This window comes from Poecilia latipinna, unplaced genomic scaffold, assembly GCF_001443285.1.
Source record: "Poecilia latipinna isolate Pla-1442-1.1 unplaced genomic scaffold, P_latipinna-1.0 Scaffold524, whole genome shotgun sequence".
In the NCBI taxonomy this organism is placed as follows: domain Eukaryota; kingdom Metazoa; phylum Chordata; class Actinopteri; order Cyprinodontiformes; family Poeciliidae; genus Poecilia; species Poecilia latipinna.
In genome coordinates this window covers 145,195-170,857 of record NW_015113140.1, presented here as the reverse complement: position 1 = coordinate 170,857, position 25,663 = coordinate 145,195, and the positions used below count along the sequence as shown (strand labels likewise).

General features: G+C 40.9%; 1 protein-coding gene across 5 annotated transcripts; it reads left to right on the top strand.

Annotated features, from left to right (window-relative positions):
* The first annotated feature begins 652 nt into the window (after positions 1-652).
* LOC106952550 (low-density lipoprotein receptor-related protein 2) lies at positions 653-24,638 on the top strand. Of its 5 annotated transcripts, none has more exons than XM_015040722.1 (55): positions 653-761; positions 1,702-1,824; positions 1,910-2,155; positions 2,573-2,686; positions 2,771-2,890; positions 3,059-3,184; positions 3,360-3,563; positions 3,678-3,846; positions 3,924-4,092; positions 4,665-4,887; positions 5,027-5,146; positions 5,288-5,506; positions 5,610-5,918; positions 6,360-6,578; positions 7,165-7,308; positions 7,388-7,633; positions 7,722-7,940; positions 8,022-8,255; positions 8,836-9,006; positions 9,117-9,365; positions 9,439-9,657; positions 10,128-10,376; positions 10,461-10,682; positions 10,821-11,069; positions 11,181-11,372; positions 11,501-11,746; positions 11,865-12,059; positions 12,874-13,125; positions 13,201-13,425; positions 13,543-13,791; positions 14,022-14,195; positions 14,271-14,537; positions 14,613-14,828; positions 14,963-15,136; positions 15,263-15,382; positions 15,920-16,087; positions 16,175-16,390; positions 16,473-16,702; positions 16,767-16,896; positions 17,718-17,911; positions 18,039-18,225; positions 18,606-18,815; positions 18,897-19,080; positions 19,156-19,357; positions 19,697-19,861; positions 19,948-20,181; positions 20,279-20,506; positions 21,080-21,217; positions 21,325-21,526; positions 21,600-21,725; positions 21,961-22,068; positions 23,269-23,505; positions 23,789-24,095; positions 24,329-24,419; positions 24,533-24,638. In XM_015040722.1, exons 1-55 carry the CDS (start codon positions 686-688, stop codon positions 24,578-24,580), a joined length of 10,554 nt encoding a protein of 3,517 aa, XP_014896208.1. In that variant the 5' UTR covers positions 653-685; the 3' UTR covers positions 24,581-24,638. The 5 variants fall into 5 exon arrangements, with proteins under 5 accessions (XP_014896208.1, XP_014896209.1, XP_014896207.1 ...); XM_015040723.1 differs by having other exon boundaries at positions 7,385-7,633; positions 13,210-13,425; XM_015040721.1 differs by having other exon boundaries at positions 7,385-7,633.
* Positions 24,639-25,663: the final 1,025 nt, after the last annotated feature.

The following is a 25,663-nucleotide window of genomic DNA, read 5'->3' as shown; positions in this document are numbered from 1 at the left end:
CATACATTCCTTAATTTAGACTGATAATGTAGAAAACATCATAATTATCTTTCCCAATGTATTCATGAATCAACAGCACAAAGAACCCGAAGCCTAATTGGCTACTAGTTTGTTCTCGTCGAAGAAATTTACTACATTACGTTCAAAATAAAATAAAAAAACAAACAAACAAAAAAATATTTTAAGTTATTCCTGAAGGAGAAGGGGAGCAATTCAAATGTTTCTTTAGCAACCTTCAGAAAAAAAGATAATCACTCTGATATATTTCCAAAATGTTTCCCTTCCTCTGAGAAATAATTAAATCAGCATTAGGCATTATTGTTGATATAGCAATGACTGTTTCTCTCAGTATGTGCGCAGCTTTTATTTGTCAGCCTCGTCCGACTCTCACTACAAACAAAATATGTCAAGATTAGCGTATACTCCATAGCTCCTTATGAGATTAACAATGATGGCCTATAGATAAATAAATAAAAACTTTATATTTTCAAACATTTTTCTATTTATTTAATACTTATAAATATGTATTTGCTTCAGGCACATGTTTCAGTTGCATAATTTGACTTTTCAATCATTTTACGAGGTAAATTTGACCGGAAGTCAGCTTCTCTGCGGTAATCACGAACACACCTGCAGCAGCAAAAACTAGTTAAAAGGCTCCTCTCAGCTGTTGGTGTTTGTTCGAATGAGTCGCGGGGTCGACATGGACCTGCGCTTGGTCGTTTGCTTATTTTTTCTGCCGAATCTAAGATTTTCCTCTGGTAAGTTCAATTTCAGTCGAAAAGTAATCTTTTTCTAGCTTAACGTTCTTATTCCGACACAAGCAACTCAAAAATGCGCTTGGCATCTGCAAGGTTCTTGATGTCTGCATTGTTTTTTGTTTAATTCACCGTTTAAAATGATCAGTAACAAAAGGAGAAATGAGTCAAATGGGCAATGTGCCTGCGATGTCTCCGGGTTAGCCCACATTATAAGTGCTAATGAATAGATTACACAGTGACTTATTTAACATTTCTTTTCTTTTTTTTTCCTATGACTGGTACATAATGAAAATCTAAAATTTATTTTCTCAAACTTGAATTGTAACACTAATTTGAAGAGTGTTTTTCCCCTCATTTGAACTGTCTAAATGCAGAAATCTGTATACTAAAAGGAATTTTTAGTACCTTTTTATATTTTCAAACTTCTTTCTATTAGAAAAATTAAAACTAGTGCTTCTCTTAAAGCACTGGATGCTTTAAGATGAGCATTTAGCATATCTTCATTGTGGGCTCCACTATCCCTGTTGCTTCTGCCCCTTTTATATAATCTTTTTTTCTTCCACTCAACTTTTAATATGCTTCCCCAGTTTTGTGAACAATTTGTGAACGGTGTCAAAGGCTGCCTGGCTGCACCACTGTAAAAGTTTTCCCCAGGATTGGGTCAAACATAACATTTCTGTTCAACATGTGTATATATATATATTTTCACCCCCAGATATCAACTCTGAACAAGTCACTTTTTGTGACTTTGTAACCTGCTCTTTAGAAAAACGCCCAAGTGGGAAAAACTGTTCACTTTTTTTTTTTTTTGCGCAAGCAGTGTTTCAAAATGAGATAAAATCGCACTGTGCTTTGTCATTAAAGTGTTAACATAATATGTACCGAGAGGCTATGATTACAACTTTTCTAATATGCACTCTAACCTTGTCTTTGTCTGTAGCCCAACTATTGGCTTGCCCTGAGGGTCAGTGGCAGTGTGATGATGGAAACTGTATTACTGCTGCGTGGAGATGTGATGGAGAAGGAGACTGTCTGGATGGATCGGATGAAATGGATTGTAATGGTATGTCAAACTCTTAAGATGAATTTGTCAAAGAACCGTTGCATTTTACATGACGTGTGCTTTGACTTTTTCTCGTTCCAATCAGCCGCCACAGACTCGGATTGTCCAGCTGGCCAGTTTCCATGCATGGACTCTGTTGGCTGCGTAGACGCGTCAGCCCGCTGTGATGGCCAGAAGCAGTGTCCCACTGGTTCTGATGAGGAGAACTGTCCGGCCACAGAGGGCTGCCTGGATTCTGAGTGGATGTGTGGAAACCGCATCTGTATCCCCAAAGAACTGCACTGCAATGGACAAAACGACTGCGTGGACGACTCTGATGAAGAAGACTGTGGTGAGAGACATGGGGCTGAAATGGTTTGTGTGGATCTATACATTTTTGTAAGATTAACTTAAATGAGTTTTCGTAAGAACTTGCTCTCTGGAAAAAATATGTGCCAAATGGTTTTCATTGGCTATGTTTGAGAACTTTCAGATTGGAAATGAATATTAGAAATATTGTAATTCCACAAAGGGTACCAAACCTTTGGATGCAAAAAGCACCATAATTGGTAATCACCAATCAAATCTTCCGTTAGTGCTTGTTTTGAGTCTTTGTGATGAAGAGATTAGGGTTTTCTGGGGTAGATGGAGAGTGAAATATTAAACTCTTTAAGCATGTATTAAAGTGTTTTCTGACTTGCAGTGATTGAGGTTTCCAGGAGTCTTTCTTGGTTGAGTTGTACCAACAGGGTTTTTATTTTTTTTCCAGGTAAATGTAGTGAGAATGGCCTTCGGTGTCCTGAGGGAAAGTGTCTGTCAGCTGAGCATAGGTGTGATGGACAGGTTCACTGTTCTGATGGCAGTGACGAACCCATAACCTGCGGTAAGCCTGACTACACAAACTCAAGTTCTGTAAAACGTGACCGTCTTTGCTTTGCAACCAGTGTTTGCGTTGCATCCGCTTTAGGTCGTACCTGCTCCACGTACAATGGTGGCTGCAGCCATATATGTGCAGATGAATCCTGGGGAGCTCGATGCATTTGTCCCGTTGGACACACACTCTCTCCTAATGGTGCCGTCTGTGAAGGTGAGTGGGTCGTCGTACTCTGCATGTCATGAATGACCTTTCCTTTGTGAATGTGTTGAATTAAAATGTGTCACTGGTTGGTTTATCCATAATGCTTTTGGTGGTCTATGGTCTATCCTAACCAATTTCAACCTTTTTGCATTTGAATCTCGACCCCTTTTTTATTAGATTTGGATGAATGCGCTTCATCTGTTCCTCATTGTGCACATTACTGCACAAACACCATTGGATCTTACTACTGCCACTGCAGAGAGGGGTTTAGGCTCAATGGAGACCGTACATGTCAAGCTTTAGGTAAAGTGTTTTCTGGTTTTTATTTTTTGTCGTCATACAATAGACATTTGACAAAATATGCTGGATTTAAATACTTTTGCAAAAAAGAATAAATTGGAAGCCCAGAAAAAGCGCTAAAGTATCCTACCAAATTTCACACACTTTGTACAACTTGTGCTCTTTTTGAATCCATCAGGTAATGCTACCAAACTGCTGATGGTGCAGAGGAACAGTATAGGACTTCTGAACGTAAAATCCAAACAGTTCACAGCCATTGAGGCTCCAGTGTCGGATCCAGTGGCTTCAACATACGACATTACTAGGGGGTGGTACTACTGGGCCGACGGTAGCGGCAGCATTTACAAAACTAATGGCTGGAACACCTGGACAACATTTACTGGTGGGTGCATGCTTACTTTAAGTTGTGTGTGTGTGTGTGTTACCCACCAGGGTCATTGTTGGATTCCTGATGAGGCTGCCAAGTAAAAGGAAACAAATGTTTGTAATAAAACAGGACCACCTGGAATCAAAGGTCTAGCCTGTGATTGGCTAAATGGATACCTGTTCTGGACCAATAAGAAGACCGAGTCAATCTACATGCAGTCAACTGATGATAAAAGCTTTACAACTCTGCTGAGCAAAAATGTCAGGCCATCAGAATTGGTGCTTCTACCCATTGAAAGGTGAGTACAACTACCTGTTTAAATGCTCAACTATTAAAATGTTCAAACTTATTTTTATATATACATTTCCTTGTTAGTCTTATGTTCTGGATCAATGAAGGTCTGGGTGACAGAGTGACTTTAGAGAAGTCCTGGATGGATGGATCAGACAGAAGCGCACTCGTGGTTCTCACTGCCCAGTTTCCTCACAGCCTCACAGCTGATGTAGCTGCTAGGAGACTCTACTGGATCAGTGACTCAAAGAGGGTAAGTTCTGGAAAGAAACGGTATAGGATGGTCATCATTTGAGGCATATTTAGGATGATTTTTGTCCTGTTTTAGAAATTCAACTCGCTTGTAAAAGCCCATTCAAAAACCCTAAACGGGCTATTTGAATGTCCTTGTATTTCACTTTCAATGTCTTGCTTTGCTCAGATTTTAATTCAGTATAAAGTGCAAGTTGTCTCAAAAGTCTTGAGGCAACTCTCCGGCTATTGCTAGAAGATGTCTTGATATTTTGTAGTGTTCAATACTTTTCTGGGTATTTTACTGGCTTTTGTTGCATTTCCAATTTAAGAACACTTGGAAAAAGCAATTGGGTCCAAAGTGATTCCTTTAAAAAAAAAACCAAGGCTGTTTTAAAACCTTCAGACATTTCTGTAGACCCTGGAAATGCTTGAGCAGTGGCCTAAACTACTACACTTTGTCTTATATTCTCATGATTTCCTAGACTTGGACCAAAATATCAACATTTTGAATAAGTTTCTATTAAAGACCAAAGAAATGTGCAAAAATACAGCAACTGACAACCTAAACATTTGTAAGCATTTCTTTTTCAGTCCGTAGAGACGGTGAAGGCAGATGGGACTGGCCGACACACTTTCACAGGACTCTTTAAGAAGAGACCAGCTGTCAGCCTCGCTGTCTTTGAAGGCATGTTCTTCTGGGTTGATCAAAGGGGACTTTGGCAGGCTCCCCAAGACCAGTCAAATCCAAAGAAGCTCATCAGGAAAACTGACTTGGCTCTGCTGTCGATCTACCATGAACTCCAACAACCAAAAGGTAGTTTGCGAATTTAAAATTGGTCTTTCTATATGTTGATACTGATGAGGAGAAAAATGCCAACTTGTAATACTAAATTGTTTTGTAATGTACTGGAATGTCTGTCTTTTTTTCCTCAAACTGTCTTGAAAAACTTTAGGCTCTTCTCCTTGTGCCAAGACTCCTTGTCTCCTCTGTCAGCTGACTAAAAACAACCCTGCTGGATTTACCTGTGCTTGTCCATATTTTAAAGTACTGCTACCTGGTGGGACATGTGAATGTAAGTTTATAGTAACTTTAGTTGGCAAAATGTACAAAGTGAATCAGATTTTGAGAACAATGGAAATCTTTAGCTTTTAAAGCTTGTGCTATCACACTCATTGGGGGCTGCATTTTCAGAAGAATGTACTTTATTTTACAGATCCACGGTTTTTATATAGCACTCTAACGACAATCGGCTTGTTGGAGTTTAAAGGCAAAGAATCCTCTGAAACAGAACTGTTTTCTTCAAAAGAAGGAATTCTGTCTTTTGATGTCGACTGGAACAGAAACTGGTTGTACTGGGCAAACCGAACTGGCCACGTTCAACGCACCAAGCTAACTCTGGACAAGACTGAGTTCATTTCAATGCCTTTGCCAGGTGTTTTCTTATTTGCAATATCTCTTTTGCATTCTAGAAGCCAAATTGAAATGTATATTGCCATCATGCAATTTAACTGGAACATATTTCATTTCACTTTTAGTTTGTCTGCTGTCTGTGGAGCAGAGGAGTGGCAACCTTTTCTGGGTGTCATGTGACCAGAACATCATTGGCACCAGTGCACCCAGTAGTAATTACCCCCAGCAGCTGTACCACACCACAAAGGAGATCAGCAGCTTTTACCTGGACTGGCTGAGAGGTGGAATGTTCTGGTTGGAGGAGGGTAGGGTCTTTGGCATGGGGATGACGGGAGAAAAGGCTACAGAGCTGCTGCAGATAGCAGGAGAAGTCGGAGGGAATGTCGCCTTTGACCTCAGAGCCAGCAGTCTACACTGGAACTCTAAAAGAGGAGGTTGGTACAAATTTCTTAAATGTCCTTATTTGCTTAAAGATTGTGGTATTTAGCAGGTTTTAGATTCCAAGTACAAAGTTCTCCCCTGCAGATTCTGCTTGGATTATGAAGGATGAAAAAAGTAAATTTGCTTTTAATCACTGCAGGGACTTTTTCATGGAACATTTGTATTGCCAGCATTTAAAGAACTGTTTTTTTTAAAAGGTTGAATTTTATATCTTGGCTATTTCTGTGTACAAAGAAGTTGTTTCAAGGTTAACATGATTTGGGGAATCAAACACAATGTTGGATTCTTGGGCGCAAATGGTTGTGCTGCTGTTTTTAGCTCTAGTAATTATTGGAGCATTAGATGTCCAACTGCTGAATGAATTTGTCTTGAGGCATGGAAAACTTTTCGTGGGTGTGATCTATTATGGTTTTATGTGTGATCATCTTTTCCAGGTCTGACAACATTGAGTTTGCTGAAGGAGAAAAGCCACCACACAGGAAGAAGGTGGAACATCTCGGGCTCAGTACTGGCTGCTTTTGAGCCTTTCCTTTTGTCAGTCTCCAACAAAGTGATAACTTTGTGGGATCGGCGGGACGGGAGCAAAATTCAGTCAGTTTCTGTGAAAGATCCAGTGTTGAGTATCGTCACTGTACTCGGAGATATTCAAACAGGTCAGGCATCGTTCTGTTCTCAAGCTTTTACTTTAAACTTTTTAAGTTTAAACTTAAAAAGTTTAAAAATCTTTTTTGAGGTAGTTTTGAAATTGTTTGAATTTCCAGGAATGTAATGTGATTTGTTACAAGGTTTTATCTTGAGCAATTTATACAACAAATGCTTTCAATGTCACTTGGTCCAGATCATAATCAGTCCAATTTATTTTAGTAAAATAGTCATGGAGTCAGATTCTTGCGTTGTCTACTTGAGTCCATCCCTCTGTATCAAAACACTGGCTTTGCAGCAAACAAACGGTGACGGAAAGGAGTAACTCCATGTTTATCAAGGACACTCTGAAAGGGAACAAAGCTAAAAAATAGTGGCCATCTACAGACTTTTCCAGAGTGCAGATTACTTCCTATGAACCAAAATAACAGACGATCCTATTGATTGTAGCATTGTCCAAGAAGGAAATCCAGCTAAAAGGATAGGAACACTAGAGAAAAATGGCAAAAGTTGTATGGCAGTGGATGAACCAGATGAATGCTAACTTAAGCCCATTCTTAAGAAGTATTGTCGATTAACATTTTTTTTTTCTTGTAGTGCCTGACACCAAAGTCTGCAATGCGCCGTCTTGGTTGTGCAGTCAGTCGTCCATCTGCCTTCCACAAAACCTGCTGTGCGATGGCAAAAGGGACTGCCCTGAAGGAGACGATGAGGAGCTCTGTGTCAACGCCTGTCCTAAAGGTAGATCTATATTTGATACATTTTCACAGGAATGTGTCTTCACAAAGTTACTAAACATTTTGTTTACTTATTTCAGAAGATTTTATGTGCATGGATAGAAGAAACTGTATTCCCAGAATCCTTCTGTGTGATGGCCGTGCACACTGTCACGATGGCTCCGATGAAGTTGACTGTCCGACGGTTGCAGCTCCTTTATCACGGACAAACGTCTTGAAGTGTCGCAGTGGCTCAGTGCTGTGTCAAGATGGCTCAGAGTGTGTCCTGTACAGTCATGTCTGCGACGGAGAGGCAGACTGTAAGGATGGATCTGATGAATGGGGATGCGGTAAATTGAGCAAATTTTAGGGGTTTTTGTTTAAAAACAAGTAACGGAACTTAAAGCTCTTAACAAATTGTTTCTGCTTTGTTTTAAGATGCAACTCAGGAACCCATAAGTTCTACAAAGCCAAACAAAAAGCTTCCCATTACCAAACCTCCTGCCTTCACTCTGCCAGCCTGCCTCAGCCCTTCTGTCCTTTGCCCTTCCTTTAAGGCATACATTTGCATTTCTCAGAGCCAGTTGTGTGATGGCATTAAAGACTGTCCAGATGGCTTTGATGAACAGAACTGTGTGAAGAGATGCCTTTTAAGAAGTAAGCCCTGAATATTTTTACCAATGCTTTCTTCTTTTGACCTTTAAATTTTACAGTGCACACTAAATGAATGTTTTGTAGGTGATTTTCGCTGCAAGGATCATCGGAGCTGCGTGCCAAAGAGTTCAGTCTGCGACGGCCACCCGCACTGCCTTGATGGCTCAGATGAAGCAGACTGTCCAAACGTAGCTCATAATGGGTTAAAATGTCGCTTTGGGTCCAAACGTTGCAGAGACGGCCTGTCATGTGTTCTCATGAGCCACATCTGTGATGGTGAGAGGGACTGTCAGGACGGATCAGATGAAGATGGATGTGGTAAATATTGATCTTAAACACTTATAAAACCTAAAGCTTTAATCCACCTGGGATTTTTCATGTTTGAAGTCTTTTCAGAACAAATAACTGCTTGCATCTTAAAATGTTGATGGACATTTTGATATTCATAATTGTGCCAAATAGATGACATTAAGAGTCCAAAACCTTTCCAGTCTCTAACTTGGTGATGGCAGAAAATGTTGCATGTCTGTCTTGTAAACATTCAGACTAATCAACTCTGAATACAAAGTGAGAAACCACAAAGATGTATCATTAAATTAACCAGACATTTTCTAATCAGACAAGCTGAGACAGGAATATTGACGCTTAGAATGAGCTATTTGGCTCCATGAGCAACAAATGAACTGATTCTGTCCCATAAAGTAGCCACTTTATCTTTTTTTTTCCCAGTTCATGATCTGCCATTGGTAGTTGATGGCTGAAATGGTGAATTAAATTCCTTCTCCCAACCTCTGTCTATTAAAGTTAACATGCAAAATTCAAGGTTGCGAACAGCTTTTGTTAAATTTAAAATAAAGTTTAAATTACAACATTTATTGGTTCTTTGTATAATTTCTAGACACTCCAGGAATTGCAACAACCATCGCTTCCACCACACCTCCCTGCACCAGTCCTTCAGTTCTGTGTCCAGGTTCTTCTATATGCATCAAACCAACACAGATGTGTGACGGGCGGAGAGATTGTCCTGATGGATCTGATGAGAAATGTGTGAAAAGGTGCTCCTCTAAGTGTAAGTGATGTCTTAAGTACTTTACTGCTCCAAAATTCATATTGTTACAAAAGATATTTCATATCAAACGGATATTGAAACTCTTACAAATTTCTTTTTGTCCTCAACAGCTGATTTCCACTGCAAAGACCGTCGAAGTTGTGTCCCACTGAGCCAAGTGTGCGATGGTCGCTCTCAGTGCAACGATGGCTCAGATGAGCTCAACTGTCCAAGTGAAGCGCCCCCTGCTGCTCCAAATAAAATCCTAAAATGCCACTTTGGTTCCACACTCTGTCAGGATGGTCTGAGGTGTGTCCTTCTCAGCCACATTTGTGATGGAGAAAGAGACTGTCGGGATGGATCAGATGAAAACAGATGTGGTATTTATCAAAAACTACTTCTCCAATGCAAATGTGAGATTTGGACTTGATTTTTTGTCCCTTTTTTATCTAGATGATGCGCAGAGTGGCGCTGTTGAAATTGAGCCACTTATTAGATCTCCTACACCCACTAAAGAAGAAACTCAGCCTCCCACCATGCCTCCATGCACCAGTCCTTCAGTTCTGTGTCCAGGTTCATCAATATGCATCAAACACACACAGATGTGTGATGGAAAGAGGGACTGCCCTGACGGGTCTGATGAAAAATGTTTCAAGAGATGTACCTCTGACAGTAAGTAGTTGTTCTTTTGTACACATCACATTTTTATGCTTTCACTTTTTGTTGCATTATAACCAGAAACTTAATTGTGAAGGAAATGGCTTCAGACTCTTTCCCACATCTTGTAACCATGAGCGGTGTTCAGCCTCTTTACTCTGATGCCAAGGGAAATTGTGCAAAAACTGCTCAGGAGACAGTTAATAAGTACATGGCCTCTTAAATCGCACTTGTGTAATTTAATCTGTAAACGTATAACTACTTGAAGGTCTGAGGTTTGTTGAACAAACTGCCTCCATGAATATACAGGACTGCAGACAATTCAGAGAAATGGTTGTGGAGAAAGTTGGAGAACAATCCCTCACTTTGAAAATCTGAGTACAGTTTAATTATCTGAAAATGAAAAGATGCAGAGATTCTAAGATGTGGTTGGAGATTTACCTAAAAATATAAGGGTGATCAAGTTGATGCCATTTCTTTTGTAGCTGACTTCCGATGCAAAGACCGTCGGCACTGCATCCCACAGAGCCAAGTCTGTGACGGGCGTTCTCAGTGCACTGATGGCTCGGATGAGGCGAACTGCCGGAGCGCAGTGGTTCAAGAGGCGCCAAAAGAAGTGTTGAAATGTCGCTTTGGCTCTAGACTTTGTAATGACGGGACGGCGTGTGTTCTGCTGAGCCACATCTGTGATGGAGAAACGGACTGTCGGGATGGATCAGATGAAGAAGGCTGCAGTATGCATCTGGAAGTTTTAATTGGATCACAAATGTTTTCATTTATTCATTAAAAATATATCTTGTCTGATTTTTACCTTGAAGATTCAGAGCATGCTCCTGGCAATTCTATGGGACATGATCTAAGTAAATCTCCTGAGCTGACTAAAGAAGTAACACTAGCTCCCACTAAGCCTCCGTGCACCAGTCCTTCACTTCTGTGTCCAGATTCATCTGTATGCATCCAACACACTCAAGTGTGTGATGGAAAGGAGGATTGTCCTGATGGCTCTGATGAAAAGTGCCTGGACAGATGTCCTTCTGAAAGTAAGTGGAGTTTGAAGATGTAGTTAAAACGCGTTTGCTATTTAACAGTTGACTAAGATATAACTTGGTACATTTAAAATGTGAAATACACCATTGAACTGAAAACTAACTTGTACCCTTTTCATTTTTCTTCTGTAGGAGACTTCCTCTGTGGAGACCGCCGGCACTGCATCCCACAGAGCCAAGTGTGTGACGGTCGCTCTCATTGTAATGACGGTTCAGATGAGGTTGGCTGTCAAAGCGTAGCGCAGCCTGAATCTCCTACCAAAATCCTAAAATGTCGGTTTGGGTCCAAACTGTGTCGAGATGGGACAGCGTGCGTCTTTTTAAGTCACATTTGTGATGGAGAAACAGACTGTCAGGATGGATCAGATGAAGAAGAATGTGGTATTTACCATTAGTTAACTTGCACTTTATTATATTTTATCAATTTGATTTGGGATGAACATTAACTTTTGACTTGTAGACTTTACACGGGGCATTTCTCTTGCTTTCTAGACGAGAGCTTGACTCTGTCTCCAACACCCACAAAAGAAGTGACTCAGATTGTGACTAAGCCTCCCTGCACCAGTCCTTCAGTTCTGTGTCCAGATTCTTCTGTATGCATCAAACCAACACAGATGTGTGATGGAACATGGGACTGTCCAGATGGATACGATGAGAAATGTGTGGAAAGCTGTCCATCTAACCGTAAGTGTTTAAGGGCTTATTCTTTGTTGCTCAACTCCTGCTGTAATACAATTGGAGGCATTGACTAAAGATGTAACATGCAAATGTAAAACTGCATCTTGTGAATTTTCTCATTGAACTCATTGCAGATTTCCACTGCAAAGACCGTCGCAGTTGTGTTCCACGGAACCAAGTGTGCGACGGTCGCTCTCAGTGCAACGATGGCTCAGATGAGGTTAACTGTCAAAGTGCAGCGCCCCCTGCTGCTCGTACTAAAGTCTTGAAATGTCGTTTTGGGTCCAAACTGTGTGACGATGGTACATCATGTGTCCTTCTGAGTCACATTTGTGATGGGGATGTGGATTGTCACGATGGTTCAGATGAAGAAGGATGTGGTATTTATCAACTAGTCGTCCTTTTTTCTTTTATTTCCTCATTTAATTTGCGATAAATATTCCAACTTTAACAATCCTTTTAAGACTTTACAGACATTTTTTTTTTCATTTTCTCTAGACAATGGGAGCTCTAATCGGTCTCAAACACCCACTAAAGAAGCAGCTCTGATTCCAACTAATCCTCCCTGCACCAGTCCATCAGTTCTGTGTCCAGGTTCTTCTATATGCATCAAACCAACACAGATGTGCGATGGAATGAGAGACTGTCCTGATAGCTTTGATGAGAAATGTGTCAGTCGGTGTCCCTCTGACAGTAAGTAGAGCCAGCCCAAATGAACTTCTGGTTATCTATAAGAAATTGTAAGAGATGCACTAAAAATTAAATGCTCTTGATAGTTTTGTTCATGATGCTTGGTTAGGCTTGACCAAAATGGCAACAGACCCATAATCTCCATGTGCAATGTGATGGTGGACTTGCCAATCACTTTTATTTGGCTCTAAGGACAGATTGGCATGAAGGGCTCTGTAACTTCAGTTTGCTATAGGTGGAGTTTTCTACACAAAGCTTGAATTTTTATGCTACTTAAGAGGAGATGCTCTCTTGCACTGGAGTTGCCCAGGGGCATTGGGCAGAGCATGCTCAGAAGCTCCTGGGAGTAGCTTGAATTTGCAGCAGGGAACATTTTAAATGTTTGTGCTCATCTGCCTAACAGCAGAGTAGTTGGCCTTCTTGCACTCAGAATAATTTTCTAATCGGGTTATCCTGCAATACTTCAGTGCTCATTTTGGGCAATGATGGGGACACCTGGAGGGGTATGACTGACTGTCTTTTTCTACAGCTTTAAATTGGGGGAAGTCACTCAACTTAGTTTTTAAATTTGTGCCATCAGATCTACAGCTTTTGTCTCGCACTGAAGATTAACCCAAAACTCATGTCATGTAGACATTGGAAATATGGTAATTGTGGCCTGCACATCATTGGTGCTTGGTGTTGCAGGGATGAATTTGTAGACACTAGAGGTCCTGGAAGCTGTTGAGCAGAAGGTGTTGGACTTGATGGTCTTTGATTAGCATAAAGGTAGCTTGTGAACAGACTGCAGAAAATTTTTTTTTTTTCTTCACCACAGCTGACTTCCGTTGCAATGACCGCCGAAGATGCATCCCTAAAACCCAAGTATGTGACGGGCGTTCTCAGTGCAATGATGGCTCAGATGAGGTGAACTGTCACAATGGAGAGGCTCCTCCTAAAACACCATCAAAAGTCCCAAAATGTCGCTTTGGTTCCAAACTTTGTCGGGACAGGATGGAATGTGTCCTTTTGAGCCACGTTTGTGATGGTGAGGCAGACTGCCAGGATGGATCAGATGAAGAAGGATGTGGTGAGTTTATCTAGAGGCTGATTTCACACTCTAAAGGATAAGATTCAATGTCTTAATTGCTCATGTCACTTTAAGATGCTACAGAGACCAGTGCCCCAAGTTCTGTGGATAATGACTACATGAATGAATCTCCCAAACCAGTCAAAGGTTTTAGTCAGCCTACGACCACTCCACCATGCACCAGCCCTTCAGTTCTGTGTCCAGGCACCTCCATTTGCCTTAAGGCCTCACAGATCTGTGATCGAAGGAAAGACTGCCCTGATGGATCTGATGAGAAATGTGTGAGAAAATGTCCAGGCAGTGAGTGGTTAAAACACAATTCTAGGGTATTCATTTACCCCTCAAAGCTTAAATGACTAGAGTTATAACCATATTAAACTGTAAATTTGAAAAAAAAACAACTTTTTCTCTCTCAAGCTGATTTCCGCTGCAAAGATCGTCGAAGCTGTGTCCCAAAAAGCCAGATCTGTGATGGCCGCTCCCAGTGCAACGACGGCTCAGACGAGTTCAACTGTCGGTCAGTAGAGTCTCGACCATCTCAGACAAACCCCCTGAAATGTCGCATGGGGTCCAGAATGTGTCGCGATGGGACAGATTGTGTCCTCTTCAGCCATGTCTGTGATGGGGAAAGGGACTGTAGAGATGGATCGGACGAGGAAGGCTGTGGTGAGTCTTATCTACCATTAAACACTGGCAATGTCAACATGTTGGGTAATCAACATGTAAACTTTAAAGAACTTTCTTGTTGCACAATTAACCGTTTTGGATAGATAGGCCTAGGGTATATTAAGATTACAGAGAATTTTTTTTTAAAATGGCTATGCATTCTAAGAAACTTTCAACATTAACAGCAATCACCAAGCTTTTGATACAAATTTTCTGATCCACATTTTTAGATGCTGCAGAAACAATTGACGAATCCTCATCTCCCAATAAACAGTTCTGTAGTTTCCCTTCAGTTCTGTGTCCCGATTCATATGTGTGCATCAACCCGTCTCAGTTATGTGATGGGATCAGAGACTGCCCTGATGGATCTGACGAGAACTGTGTGAAAAAGTGTGCTGACAGAAGTGAGTTTACAGCCATTTTGTTTTTCGTCTCAACACTTTTCAACGTATGCATAAAACATTCTCTTGCTTTTGTAGCCGACTTTGTCTGCAAGGACCGTAGAAGCTGCGTGCCTAGGAGTCTGGTTTGTGATGGGCGCTCTCACTGCTATGATGGCTCAGATGAGGCTGACTGTCGGAGCGCAACTGCTCCACCGCTTGAGTCCGTTGTATTAAAATGCCGCATGGGCTCAAAGCCATGCAAAGATGGCAGGGAGTGCGTTTTATTTAGTCATGTTTGTGATGGTGAAATCGACTGCATGGACAGGTCTGATGAAGAAGGATGCCAAGAAATGTGTGATGAAGGTTGGTTGTATTAACTCATTTGTAAAACAGAAATCTGTTTCTAGTTGGTCATGTTTGTTTGTGCGCTACCTTCAGGAGAGTTTCAGTGTGCCCACGGGAAGATGTGCATCCCTGAGGCTGAGGTTTGTGACGGCAAGCCACAGTGTCGGGACCACTCTGATGAGGTGGACTGCTGGCAGCAAACAAAGAGCTGTGAACACCGTTGTGCTGATGGCAAGCGGTGTATCCCAAAGAAGTTCCTCTGTGATGGAGAGCCAGACTGCCTGGATGGAACGGATGAACTGAACTGTGGCAAGTTTTCAGTTTTTTACACAACTGATGACAATGTCGATTAGTAGGTTAAAAGTAACATTTGCAGCAAGAGTAAGGCTTGCTCGCACAGCATGCAAAATCCCACCATTTAATTTTTGGACTTTCTATTTCAGATTCTGCGCCAACAGACTTCCCTGTTGTTGCTTCAACATCAGCTTGCATCACTCCTTCAGTTCTGTGCCCAGGCTCATCACGGTGCATCGCTCAACACCAATTGTGCGATGGACAAAGGGATTGCCCAGATGGCTTTGATGAAATGGAATGCATAGTTCAATGTGAAAACCCAGGCAAGCCCACATCATTTAAACCATGTCCTGATGGCATTTCTGAGTTCTGTAACCAGCTTTTGGAATGTAGAAATGTTTGGATTGGTTTTCATAAAGATTGACCATTTCTTCTTGTCTGAACATTAGCGGACTTCCTGTGCAAGGACCAGAGGAAGTGTATCCCAAAGACTCAACTGTGTGATGGCCGTTCAAATTGTCTAGATGGCTCAGATGAGAAGCGGTGCCAATCAGAACTTGCATCTCCATGTAAGAGGAAAAATACTAGAATAACATGTAATGGTACACATGTTCATAAACTGGAAAATCAAATGTAAACACATTTCCCAGCACTGAGTGTCAAACTAACTTGAGTTTATTCAATGCCTTTGGACAGAAATGGCTTTTTCTGGCATTCTGAATAAAAAAAATCCTAAGGTCTACAATTACACCTTTAAATTTGATTAAAAATGATCAATTAAGGCAAAGTCATGTTGCAGCAATAAAAATTGGTTTTGCATAATTTAAATGGGAATGCTAATAGGACACCTAGTACTGTATCTAAATTGAAATGCCTACTGACCTAAACCAGCCTCATCACAAGCTAATGTGCTTTTTTAAATTATCCTCATCAATTGCAACTTTCTAACCATTTTTTTCTTCCTGCATTACTAAGCACCACATTAGCAAACGTTTAATTTTGCATTTGTAAGGTCCACCATTTTCCCCATTAAATCCCCCAAAAAAGTAAATTTGGAGAATTGCAATCAGTTCATCTAATGTAACTGAGCTTCTCTCTTTTTAAAGCTTCTCTTAATGCGCCAAGAACAAGGCACGGGCCTCTAAAGTGCCGCACGGGTTTCAAGCTGTGTAAAAATGGCCTGGAGTGCATCATGTACAGCCATGTCTGTGATGGAGAGCGTGACTGCCAGGATGGGTCTGATGAGGAGGGATGTGAGAAGCAATGCAAGCCAGGTTTGTGTTATGCACTGGAAGAAAATGCTGAGTGTGTATGAAAGAGGACCAACATGGATGTTGAAAATGTATATCCCCTCCCATCAGGACAGTTCCAGTGTTCTCATGGGAGAAAATGCATCCAACAAGGGCAGGTGTGTGACGGGCAGAACGACTGTCAGGACCGTTCGGATGAAATGGACTGCTCCAAACAAATTGAAAACTGCCATCACCTCTGTGACAATAAGACTCGCTGCGTTCCAAAGACCTTTCTTTGTGATGGAGAAAAAGACTGCGCTGATGGCTCAGATGAAGATGAATGTGGTGGGTGAATTTTAGCTGTAATCTTTAGACACTTGATACACGAGTTTTCCAGAATCCATTATTTGAGTTCATCTTGTCGCAGGTTCGGTCGTCTGTGCTCCGAATCAGCATCGTTGCGAGAGCGGGCAGTGCATTTCTGAGGCGTTTAAATGTGACGGTTATCCTGACTGCCACGACCACTCGGATGAGGCGGGCTGTCCAAGAGCCCCTCGTTGCCTGGCACACCTCCGATGCCCACACAGCCATGAATGCCTGCAGGAAGAGTGGCTTTGTGATGGAGAAGAGGACTGTAAAGATGGCTCGGATGAGAAGGTGAGAACATTGATGGTCTTTATTTCTTATTGTGGAGAGAGTCTAATATTAATCCTCTATTCAGAGCTGCAACAACCCTCCAACAAAGTGCAGGAAGTACCAATTTCAGTGCAGAGATGGCGGTTTGTGTATTCCTCAATCCTGGAGGTGTGATGGAAAAGAAGACTGCGACAATGGAGTGGATGAGGATAAATGTGAGTAACTGTAGTTACAAAAACACAGGTTCCACAGTTATGAAACAAAGGTGAACATAAAATGGAAATGCCTTATGATTCAGTAACTTGTAGAACCACCTTTAGCAGCAATGTCTGTTCTTTGACAGAGTAATTCTTTCCTTCTACAAAATTGCTTCAGTTCATTGTTTGTACAAGCATTTTGGTTGAGGTCTTGAATTTAATTGGGAACACTGTTGTGCAACGGAGATTGACAGCTGCAGAATAAGCTAGTCTTGCAGGAAGTTTCAAATTTCACCTCATGCAATAAGCTGTTTTTGTTCTGATCACTGTTCCTCTTGGAATTTAGGTATCTAAGGTCTTGGATGACTGAGAATATACATCTAGTTTTAACTGAATCACAAACCCTCCATCTCTGTGCTTGATGGTTTGAGATGCATAACTCTGCTTAAGATGTTCAGCCATATGCTGTTGGGAATTCTACCCATCAAAAAAACATTGTTCAAGAAATCGTGTGGTTCATTCAGATGCAGCTTTGCATAAAAGTTCTACCATCATTTATAATACGGAGGCTTTTTCCTCGTCTCCCAAACAAAATGCCTGTTCAGTTGTCAGACTGTCTTGTCATGAATTTTAACATGCATGCATAATCTAAAATTAAGTTTTGTTTTTTTAAACTCACTTGAATATTGTGCAAGGTGAAAATAATTTATCAAAACATTTGAGACCAGTTACTCTGCAAAGAGTTTTACAGAAGCCATTTGAAAATTGCTTTCACTTCCATCTTTGACAGTAATGCATAACTGCCTTGGGTGTGAAAAATCTGTAAAACTACTTTACAGGCATCCACAGGAAATGCCCCTACCATCTTTACCAATGTGGCAGCAAAGAATGTCTGGAAACCAGTCTGGTGTGTAACGGCATCGCCAACTGTGTTGATGGCTCAGATGAAGGTGTGGGATGTGCTCAACGCAACTGCTCAAGTCCTTCAGCTCCTACCTGCGACCACAGATGTGTCAGCACCCCTAAAGGACCGGTTAGTGAAGAATGGCTGGTGTTGAATTTCAGTCCAGAACAGCTTTAACTGCATTTGAATCTTTAAAGTGGCACAAACGGTAGGATTAATGCACATATTTGGTTGCGTTTTATTTTCCCTACATTAGAGGTGTTACTGCGGTGACGGTTTCAGGCTGCAGTCCAGCTCCAAGTCCTGTATGGATGTTGATGAGTGCACTTCAACACCAGCTACTTCATGCAAGCACCTTTGCCAGAACACTCGGGGATCCTACAGCTGTCTCTGCCACCCTGGCTTCTACCTTGAGCCAGATAACAAAAGCTGCAAGACAAAAGGTGCTGTTGAATCAAATCTCTGCATTAAATTAGTGGTTTTGTGCAGCATGTATGTTAATTAAAAACTTGTCTGAATATGTCCATGGCTTCTAGCATTAAGTCAGAATTACAAAATTTTGTCTTTATGTACCTAAATCCAAGCATTTAGGTTTGCAGTAATTCAGTCTAATTGAAAAATGGCTGTTTTTAGACAACTGTCAATGTTTCTTGCAAAGTTCAAATTTCATGACACAATTACAGTTTGCCATTTAGATTAAACAGTTTCATTTATGTACAGATTTTTCTACTTGGGAGGGGGGGAGGAGTGCAAAACTAGTCCTGTAAAACTATCAAATTATTATTTTACCCTGTTTAATTAAAATCATGTTTTAAATTTGTAGATGAGCCTCTGCTTTTGGCATCAGTGCAGTCCGAACTGCTAATTCTTGGAGTCCATAGCGGTACATTGCAGCTTCTCTCCTCTGCTGACCGGCCTGTTTTTGCTCTGGATTTTCACTGGGCTGAGCAGAGAGTCTACTGGCTGAGCCCTGACCACCAAAGCATCCGCTGGGCTGACGTGGAAACTAAAACCAAAGGGACGCTGACCAAAGGTAAATCTGTTATTTTCCTGTAGTCCCACAATTATTTCAAGGTTTCACAAATTAACTTTTTTTTTTCTTTTTTTAATAAAGGTGTGACATCTGACTCAATCGCAGTGGACTGGGTTGGTAAGAACCTGTACTGGGTGGACAGACTGGCTGGACAGATTCTGGCTATAAAGCTAAGCAGTTCAATCGTGAAATCTCAGGACTATACTGTAGTTCTTGGAGAAAACCTGGAGCAGACAAGCTCACTGGTCCTGATATCAGACAAGGGGTATGACTTATTTATTAATTTGTCTGGTTTAAAATTTGTGGAAATATTTGAGCATTTTTGTGTCATTGCTCTTAGATTGATGTTGTGGTCTGAGATTGGCAGCGTCCCTCAGATCGAGCGGTCTGGGATGGATGGCTCACAGAGGAAAGTACTGGTGAGCCAGGACTTGAGCTGGCCAGTCAGTCTGGCCTATGACTTCCTGGATGACAAGGTCTACTGGGCTGATGAGAAGCTGCACTGCATAGGCTCAGCCTCACTGGATGGAGATGACATAAAGGTGGGTGAAAACTGGTAAAGGAAATGGCTAGTCTATTTGGTTGAAGATCTATTACGCCTCAAATGGTGTGCTCCACATCACTGTTTAGGGTGATGTGGAGTTTTGGTTTTCCACCACACTGAGTATTTTCCTAAAAGTTCATTTTCACTCATTTGATCAAAGTAGAGGACTCTCTTCCTCAGGTTTGCAGTCCCTACCCCTCCCATGAAGTAGCAAAATCCAATAAAATGTGATTTTCTTTCAATAATTGACTTCATTAGCAGTTTCTACCAGATTTTTTGAGTTTTTACTTTCATTTTCCATGAATCACACAAAATACCATTGGTTTTCTTCTACCAGATCCTCCAGTTGACAGAAACTCCAAGCCCTTTTTCTGTGGCGGTTTTCAGCGACCGCATGTTCTGGTCCGACACAAAGAGAAGAACTGTTCGTTCAGCTGACAAGAAAACTGGCAAGGATCAAATGGTTCTTCTGAAGAGACCTGGGCAGCCATTTGGATTAAAAGTTGGTCTTTCTGATTTCATTTGTACGTGGGAAAAGTTGTATTGCGAGTTCTGTAACTAATGTCACCATTTTAACTTTGTCTTCAGCTGATGCATGCCCTCTCCCAACCAGCTGTATCAAGCCCTTGTGATCATCTTCGATGCTCCCATCTCTGTCTTTTGGCTCCAGCACCAGGAAAATCTAGAGCTGGAGCTCCGGCAGTAAATGCTGCAGTTTGTCGATGTCCAAAGGGTCTGCTTCTTTCTAAGGACAGAATGACCTGCGTCCTTCCCAAAGAGTCATCTTTCATCCTGCTTTTGTCCCGCAACAAAATAGCTCAGGTAGTAGAAGTACCACAAAGAACTGGTGTGTTTGCTTATACATTTTTTTTTTTAATTTAGTCAAAATATATACTTTTTTTATTTATTTTTTTTTTAGATTTACTTGCGCTCCATGCGCCGTTTCGGAATCGCACTGAAGAAAATGCCAAATGGCAGAGACTTCAATCTCCCTGGAGTACCTGAGGCTATGAGTCTGGACATCAACTTCGTAGAGCTCTCTGTGTTTGTTGCTTATTTAAGACATGGCTCTGTGGATGTGCTAAAACTCTCAAACTCAAGATCAAAACCAGAGCTTGTGCTTGCTGGACAAATCGTAAAGTTACAGGTATGAATACAATTCCTGAGAAACGTCTTAACCATTCAGCTGTAGTAACTTATAAGTGCTTTTTTTACATATTTGTTAAAACTCACTGTTCTGACCATAAAATGAAATGGCTAGTCTTGTTCTCTGAGCTACAGCGCTTCACCCCCAGTGTAGCCTGCCATGATTATGCAGGCTAGTAAGTGTGGCTGCAGATGATGGTGGATAAACAGTTCTCCTGTAACATTAAGTTCTTTCTCTACCATTAGCATGGCTGCAGTAAACTGGAAATCTAGGGTTTGTATGAACACTGCAGGGGAAGGTGTGAGCAACATGTACACAAGCATAATTGCATATAGACCTTCATTCAGACTCTAATTGGTATTTTCTGAACACAAAGCATTTCTGCAGTTAGCAGTAGGACCACTGGAAGGAAGCAGGAACTTTTTTTTTGTTCCCCCAGATTCATGTCCTGACGGATTACAAGATTTTTAACACATCTGAACACAATTTTATAAAAGTTGACTAGTGCAGCTTTAAAAAATGCAGTCTGTGGTTTGTTTAAAATTCAAACTTTTTTTTTGTCTTCCATCCTAGAAGGATGATTCAGTAACTGCTCTGGCAGTGGACTGGGTGACTTCCAATCTGTACTGGAGCAGCATGAAGAGGCCGGACATACATGTGACGTCGCGTCATGAGAACCACACCACCTCTCTGCTGCAAGGACCTCTCATTGTAAATTTTCATGGCCCTTGGCTGAAAATTTACAATCGGCCAACTTCAGATTTTCATTCAGGGCAAGCCGAGGCTGTAATTGAGATTTTAATTCATTTTTTGTTCAGGGAATTGCATCAATCGCCCTCCATCCTTCCTCGGGTAGGCTCTGCTATTTTGCCATAGTAATGATGGGTTCAAGGAGCCAGACGGAGATCCACTGTGCATGGATGGACGGCCGTAATAAAGTAGTGCTGTGGAAGCGGTTAAGCGTTCCTGTCTCCATGGTTTTCACTAATGATGGAACCAGAATCTATTGGGCTGACACTGGTGAGAAGTTTGAATTATTCAATGCTTCCATTGCCTTTGTTCCTGTATCATCTAAGTGCTTTGTTTTCCTCAGGTGAAGGAATAATAGAATCTATTGGAGTGGATGGATCGGCGTATAAGGAGTACAAAACGGGACCCAATCTGCTTGTGTCTTTCACATTTATTGAGAACTTTTTCTTTTGGGTCACTCAAGACAAAGGTAAACAAACATGACTTCTGTTAGAGATGCTGGAGATGCAGTTTCTAATTGGAGCAAGTTTGATCCTTGAAGTTGACCTGCATTTTTCCACCTCTTCCAGCAGATGGCATCACAAACAAATTTCATTTTTATCCAATTTCCTTTTCCCCCTAAAACCTTTTTTTTTTTTTTTTTTTTTTTTTTGTTGTACTGCAGTTCTTTCAGACATTTTAAATGCTGCTTTTATCCTATGCAGACATCAGCAAATTGTGGTTCAGTGATGGACTCCAACCAAAGCAGCTGTGGTTCGAAACAAAGGCAAAGGTATCCGAAATCAGGTCCTACAACAATGAAACCCAGTCTGGTAAGTGTAACACAGTTTAGTTTGCATCAGAAAATCCCTCTTGAAAAGCAAATCCAAAATGGAGGTCTAAACTGCCATGCAAATGCTTTAGATTAGGGAAAAACCCAAATTTCCATAAGTATTGCATCCAACTCCATCAGTCACCTTGCATTTTATAAATCAGTATAATTTTTGGGGGTTGTGGTCACACAATGCTTGGAAACACCTATTTATCCTAAAGGCTATTCATCTGAGAATGACAGGACGAATACAGTATTAATCTTTTGAAGTTCTTTCTATGCTAATGTACTTAAACTATCAAACTCTGAAATAAATGGTTGATTTAATGAATATGTGGTGGTCAATTATATTCACACCATAGAGGCCAATAATGCATCAACCAGCTTTTAGTGCCTTCTGTATATTTCAAATGGCTCTTTGTGACTTGTATTAAAAGCTAGTGGAGATATAATGTAGTAAAACATGAGTTTGGTGCAACAAGTGGAGTTGGTTTTCCTAATAATCTGGTACCCTGATTAAGAATCTGCATTTTTTTTTTTTTGCAGTTTGTCAAATTATTTCATATTAAACATCCTCTTCAGCTTTTTGTAATGCTAACAAGCAAGCTAGCTGGTCCTGCTGCTAAATTAAAGCTGAAAGCATAGCAGTCTGTCACAATGCAGGAATTGTACCTGCTGCATGCTCATGTTTTCACACAACTGTTTCTGAATAGAAGGAACTGAGGACAGTGTTACTGGACACTGCAACTAGGATAAAGACTGACTTGGCTTCAGTTAAGCTGAATGAGTGATGCGATGCCTGCAGGGGCCTGGTGAACTCAGAGCTTGGCTGGTTATCTGCAGCAGTGTTCACTCCTTCTGTTGTTGGTGCGTGCAAGCAGGTCTTGGTGGTAGTTTGTAGAAACTAGAGTTCAAGATATGACAGATTTCATGATTAAGATGGCTATTAACTTAAAGATTTAATTTTCCAGAGGTTTTGTGAAAACTGTTCAAAACTTAAGTCCTACAAATCCAGAAGTTTGAGAGTCTGGATTCTCAAACTTCTGTTGTATAAAGTAAGCAATGGCTCCTAAGACCCTATAAACACTGTTCAGATTCCTGATAATTGAAGACAAAGTTAATTAAAATTTTTGTATCAGATCTTGATTTAGTGAGTTTGTGCTATTGAAAAGCTACAATTCTCTTTATCCATTTCGTTTAGGAAGCAACCATTGCTCAAACGGCAACGGTGGATGTGTCCACCTCTGCCTGCCCTATCCAGGAGGACGGACTTGTAAGTGTGCATGGGGCTTTTACAGTGCCAATGACACTTCCTGTGTCCCACTTCCTTCCTGCCCCTCTGGAGAGGAATTCTGTCTAGATGGCAGCAAGTGTATCGGGAGCGAGAGGTTCTGTGACGGGAGTGCAGATTGTCCAGACCAGTCGGATGAACAGGACTGTGAGTTTAAATTTACTACGAGGAATAAAACATTTGTTCCATTAGTAAACAGTTTACTAGGAACATCAAGATTATAAGATTTATGTTGGGCTAATTTAGAAAAAGTTCTCTAATTCTGTTGTGTGGCTTTAGTAATTAACTCTTGAGAAGCAATTCAAATATTGCACTGCAATGATTTTTAAATGGGAGATGAGATGCATTGATGCCAATTGCCTACTAGTTGCCATTAGTCTTAAATGTCTGTTAGGCTGTTAACTTTTAAACACTCTAAATCTGCCTTTAGGTCCAGGATCTGCCTCATTTGGGACCATAGTTGGTGGTGACCAGTCTCCACGGTCTTACCCTCACCAACCTGACACTCGGAATAACACCATTGTGCCTGATGAAGACTTGGCGTCATGTGATCTCCAGCACTGCAATGGCCACGGCAACTGCGTCACAGAGGACAAAGTCACTCGCTGCCACTGCCTACAAGGTTACGAGGGAGAATTCTGCCAGAATCAACAAAGACAAAGTCACCCAGTGATCATCCTGGTGTCCATTTGTCTGGTCTCTGCAGTGTTAGTGGGTGCACTCATCTTCACTAAAAGGTAGCCTGAGTGTCATGTCTTTGGCAGGATCTTTGCTGCTTGTAGCAAAACTAGGCAGCATTTAATTTCCAGCAGCTCGTTACTAACCACGTTTTATGTGGTGTCTTCACTTTGCTGCTTTGATATTACAAATTCTCTTGCACACAGTTAAAATTCTGAGTGTTAAACGCTTTAAAGTACACTCTGCCTTCCAAATCAAAAGTAAATTGTGACAACTTGCTTTGTTTAAACAGAAGATGGGAATACATGAGAAGTAGATCTGCCGATAAAGAGAACCTAATAACGAATATGGTTATTCCAGGTGAACAAGATTCTGATTCTGAGGTAAAAACCAATTCATCTTTAAGAGTATAGCATATGTTGTCTTGCACTTTTCTCAAGTTTTGCAGCTTGTTGGACTTGCAAATATCCTAATGGCTCCAATCTTTCTTTTGCAGGAGCTGGAATCCCCTGTAGATGCAAAGAACCCACTGCCAATTAAATGAACAAATTGCAGATGAAATGAACTACACTTTTACTGTATAATAAAAACATGAACTGAAATTATTTTTGTTGTGATTTAGAGAAAGCTCGACCATAAACAAAACTGCCCACATACACCAACTGCATATTTCGAGAAATGGGCAAAGACGTTTTAACTGATCAATTTCAATGATTTAGCACTAAGATTTTCAAAACAAGAATATGCTAGACCTGAAGTTTTCCTATTCAACCCTTGCTAATCGCCTGTGATTTGGAGGCTTGTTTCCCCTTACAACCAGTTTAGCCTGCATGTTTTAGTAACACTTCTGTGCCAACTTCATGTTGTCATGAAGCTGTCGGTTCAACTTCATAACGTTGGCCAACAATCTGGTTCCTGTTTCTACATGTTGCCCATTACACTGAAATTCATAGGAAGAGTTGTGGTTTCTGTGCTGCCCTCATAAACATCAGAGAAATCAGTTTCAAGTATTTCATGGATGACTTTACTTCAACTTTGTTTGGCACAAGAAGCATGTGAAACAAAAGGACGCATGTAATCATGCTCAGTCACACAGATGGTATGAAATCAAATCCTGAGGCTGAAAAAATAATTCCTGACAAAGTGGTTGGTGCCTTGTAGCTAATAACCTGAAAATCAGGTTTTAAACTTGGATGGGGCCCATGTTGAATGGAGTATTTATACACTGAATGTGCCCTTAAAACTTGCAACTTTTGCATGAAGGCAATAAGTGTGTGGTCTGTTCTGAGGTTCAGGGAAGTTTTTCTGCAGATTTCATGATTATTAAAAGCAGGTATGTGAAATTCTGACTATGTAAGAATGTTCTCTAAAATTTCCTGGTTGATATTGTGCCGACTTTGGACAGTCCTATTTGACCCAGAGTGACTTGGATTAAATTTAGCTGTTGGTGCACCTATCTATATTTTAAGAGGGATAACTCCAAACAGCCACAAGTTTACCAAATGATTGATATCCAAGTGTAAGATCTATTTAATGCATTTTTCCACTTGTGTGAAAGAAAATGTTATGAAACCTAGATCTGTATTCTACTTTATTGGAAAAAAAAATGGTGCCTATTGTTCCTCAT